Raw genomic sequence first — 3,538 nt, 5'->3', positions numbered from 1 at the left:
ATTGAAAACAATCCAACTGTTTTCTCCAAGGAACCAGGTTGTTTTCCGAAGGAATATTCATTGCAAGTAGATAGTACTAAGAAACCAGTTGCTGTTCCTTCCAGGCGAGTTCCTTTTGCCATTAAAAAACCTTATCAATTGTATTTAAATCAACTATGTGATCAACAGATTATAAAGAAGTGTGATAATGCTAAGGGCTACATTAGTCCAGTTGTAATTGTTGAGAAATCAGATAGTTCACTGAGGATATGTTTAGATGCTAAAGATCTTAATGAGGCATTATGCCGACCATTCTATGAAATTCCTACAAAAGAAGATATAGGGATGGCTCTTAATAATAAAACTTATTTCAGTGTTCTTGATTTGACGTCAGGTTTTTGGCACTGTAAATTAGACAAACAGTCAAGTGAGTTGTGTAAATTTTCGACACCCTTTGGAATTTATCAATTTCTACGTTTACCATTTGGGCTAAACGTCTCACCAGAAATATTTCAGAAGGCTGTGTATGATTTGTTTGGAGACATTGAAGGTGTTGTGCTTTATTTTGATGACATGTTAATTGTTGCTAAAACTGAGGAAGAACATGATCAAATATTTTTGAAAGTCATAGAAAGAGCCAAAGAGCACAATGTTCGGTTCAACCCCAGCAAGATTCAGTATAAAAGAAAATCTGTTAAATTCTTAGGGCATGTTTATTCTGAGAGTGGGAAGACCATCGACCCAGATAGAGTAGAAGCCATAATGTTATTAAAATCTCCTAGGAATGTTAAAGAACTACAAAGATTGCTAGGAATAATTAACCATGTACGAGAATTTATTCCTAATCTAGCAGACGAGACATCTTGTTTAACTCAGCTTATTAGAAAGAATGTTCACTATGAATGGCTACCATTTCATGAGGAAGCACTAGATAGGATTAAGAGTAAGATTGTCAATGCTGTTTCTTTAGTAACTTTCGATCCAAACAAACCAACTGAGATACAATGTGATGCCTCCAAGGATGGGTTAGGGAGTTGTTTATTTCAAGATGGTCACCCGATTGCATTTGTTTCTCGTAGCTTGACAAAAGCTGAAAAGAACTATGCACAGATCGAAAAAGAGTTATTGGCAATTGTTTTTTCAGTACAAAAGTTCCATTATTATATCTATGGCCTAAAGAAAATAACTGTGTTCACTGACCATAAACCACTTGTTCCAATATTTAAGCAAGCTTTGTCAGATGTAACTTCAAAACGCATCACTAGACTATTGTTAAAAACAACCCCATATCAGCTAGAAGTCATTTACAAGCCAGGTAAAGAAATGCATGTGGCCGATGCATTATCTAGGGATTTCTTACCTTGCAAACCTGATGATGAAGTGCTTATCACTCAGGTTCATTCTGTAATAAATAAGGTAGTGTACAAATCAAATGATATTTATGTTCAGCATACCAAAGAGGATCCCACCCTATCTCAAGTAATTAAATTTCATTATGAGGGCTGGCCCAAAAATGTTAAATGGTTAGAAGGTGATGTTAAAGCTTTCTTTAATTTAAGAAATGAGTTGTCAGTTGATGATGATCTTCTGTACTTTAGAAATAGACTTGTAATTCCTAATTCACTTAAAAATCAATCTCTTCAACAGCTGCATTCTGGCCATCAAGGCATTGTAAAGTGTAAGTCTCTAGCTAGGGAGACAATTTTTTGGCCTGGGATTAACAAGGACATTGAGTCGTTTGTTAGCGACTGTCTAGTCTGCTCCAAGTTTTCCCCCGCTCAGAAAAAACTAATTATGATATCTCATGATATTCCTAATCTACCATATCAACAGGTGGCCACAGATATCCTTGATTTCCATGGTGATTATTACCTGGTAGTAATAGACACTTATAGTAAATGGATAGATGCCATCAGAATGCCAAACAAAACATCAGAAGCTGTAATTGATATTTTAAAGTTCTTGTTCGCTGTTCATGGTATACCCTGTGTTGTGTTAGCGGATAACAATCCATTTAAGTCATACAAGTGTGCAGAGTTTGCTAAAGAACTAAATTTCAAGTTTGTTTCATGTAGCCCCTACTATCATCAATCAAATGGCTTGGCAGAAAAGGCAGTGAGCATAGTAAAACAATTTTTAAGAAAATGTGCTAATGACCCTAGAGCTTCTTTAGAGAATTGTCTGCTTCACTATAGAGTAACGCCACTTTCTGGTTTAAATGCTTCACCTGCCCAACTTCTAATGAGTAGACAATTAAGAACCATGTTACCAATTAAAACTTCTAGACTTAAGCCATCAATTGTTCCTAATGTTGTGTCCAAACTTGAGAAAAAGGCTCTAACTTCAAAAATGCATTATGATAAAACAGCAGTAGGTACTGAAATTGAGTTCTCACCATCTGATTATGTGTTTGTTAAAAATCCACTAACTAGTGTATGGGAGCCAGGAATAGTTGTTGAGGTCTGTTCCGAACCAAGGTCTTACATGGTAAAAACAAATTTCTCAAGCAACATTGTACGACGGAATTCTACTTTTCTCAAACCTAGAAATGTTAAAGCACCAGTCAGAACCCCTGTGTATCTTCTACCTGGCTACAACAATGTTGAACCTGCAAATGTTGAAATTCCTAATCTTGAAATTCCAGTCATTCCTGAACAGCCTCATGATAATGTCAATAATGAAATTCCAAATAATAATGTTCCTCTTCAGGAAGTAAATGAAAATTTAAGGAGGTGGCGACAACAACTTGCTGACAGATTTGCTCAGCCTGCGAATCAAAATGCTAACAGGACGAGGACTCGAGTTGTCAAACCACCTGAAAGACTCAACCTGTAAAATTTTCTACTGATCATTGTAGTTTTGGTTGTGTAATTTTTGTGAGAGGGAGGATGTGTGTGAATTGTTGAATTGTTAATTATTTATTAAACTTGTTATTGTCGTAAATGATGTATATCGATGTTATCTAGTATTGTTAAATTAAATAATTTATTGACTGTTAAAAAATTTAAAATGTTTAAAAACTTATCTCTTTTAAAAAGGGAGATGTTGTATATTGTCATGTTGGCGTTGGCACCACTGCCTGTCAGAAGTTATAAAGTGTCTTGCACTAGATCAAATAAACCAGTCTTCATGGAACTGTACCTAGTGGTCTGTCTTCCTCGATCCTCGCCGTCAGACACATCAAGCTAGTCGCTCCACCGGCCTAAGGGCTTTAACCAGTACGACCAATAACTATCACCCCAAGATACAACAGTTGTTGTACTTTGTATTGGCGTTGTGAGCCGACGGCTGGGCCGTGGGCGGTGAGAACACCTGGTGTGGGCAGGAGCTGAAGGGGGTAAGCGGTCGGGCGCGGGGTGCACATGCCCTGCGCGTGTTCGTGACCCCGAGACAGATTGGGACGAAATCAGATCAGGGACCCTACGCCTGGTAGGCCCGACCGGGCCAGATCCCCTTGTGGGAGCTTGGCCGCGTGAGCTAGGCCGACGCTAGTAGTGCAGCGACGATTAACCTCTGCGTCCCCATTCCCCCTCCTCCCTTCCCCTACTCTTTTCCCCCC

General features: G+C 38.3%; 2 protein-coding genes across 3 annotated transcripts in view; both read left to right on the top strand.

Annotated features, from left to right (window-relative positions):
• LOC113214573 (uncharacterized) overlaps positions 1 to 3,538 on the top strand; it is a 63,861-nt gene that overhangs the window by 9,367 nt on the left and 50,956 nt on the right. The gene's annotated exons all lie outside the window — the stretch shown is intronic.
• Positions 27 to 3,119, top strand: LOC127751211 (uncharacterized protein K02A2.6-like). Its single transcript, XM_052274353.1, has one exon. It carries the CDS (start codon positions 325 to 327, stop codon positions 2,812 to 2,814), a length of 2,490 nt encoding a protein of 829 aa, XP_052130313.1. The 5' UTR covers positions 27 to 324; the 3' UTR covers positions 2,815 to 3,119.

Source organism: Frankliniella occidentalis, unplaced genomic scaffold, assembly GCF_000697945.3.
Source record: "Frankliniella occidentalis isolate FOCC.00 unplaced genomic scaffold, Focc_3.1 Scaffold381, whole genome shotgun sequence".
Classification (NCBI taxonomy): Eukaryota; Metazoa; Arthropoda; class Insecta; order Thysanoptera; family Thripidae; genus Frankliniella; species Frankliniella occidentalis.
Note: the sequence above shows the minus strand (reverse complement) of the source record. Positions and strands in the feature narration are given on the sequence as shown.

Excerpts from the sequence above, each read along its gene's own strand:
- LOC127751211 (XM_052274353.1), top strand. The coding sequence starts at position 325 with ATGGCTCTTAATAATAAAACTTATTTCAGTGTTCTTGATTTGACGTCA.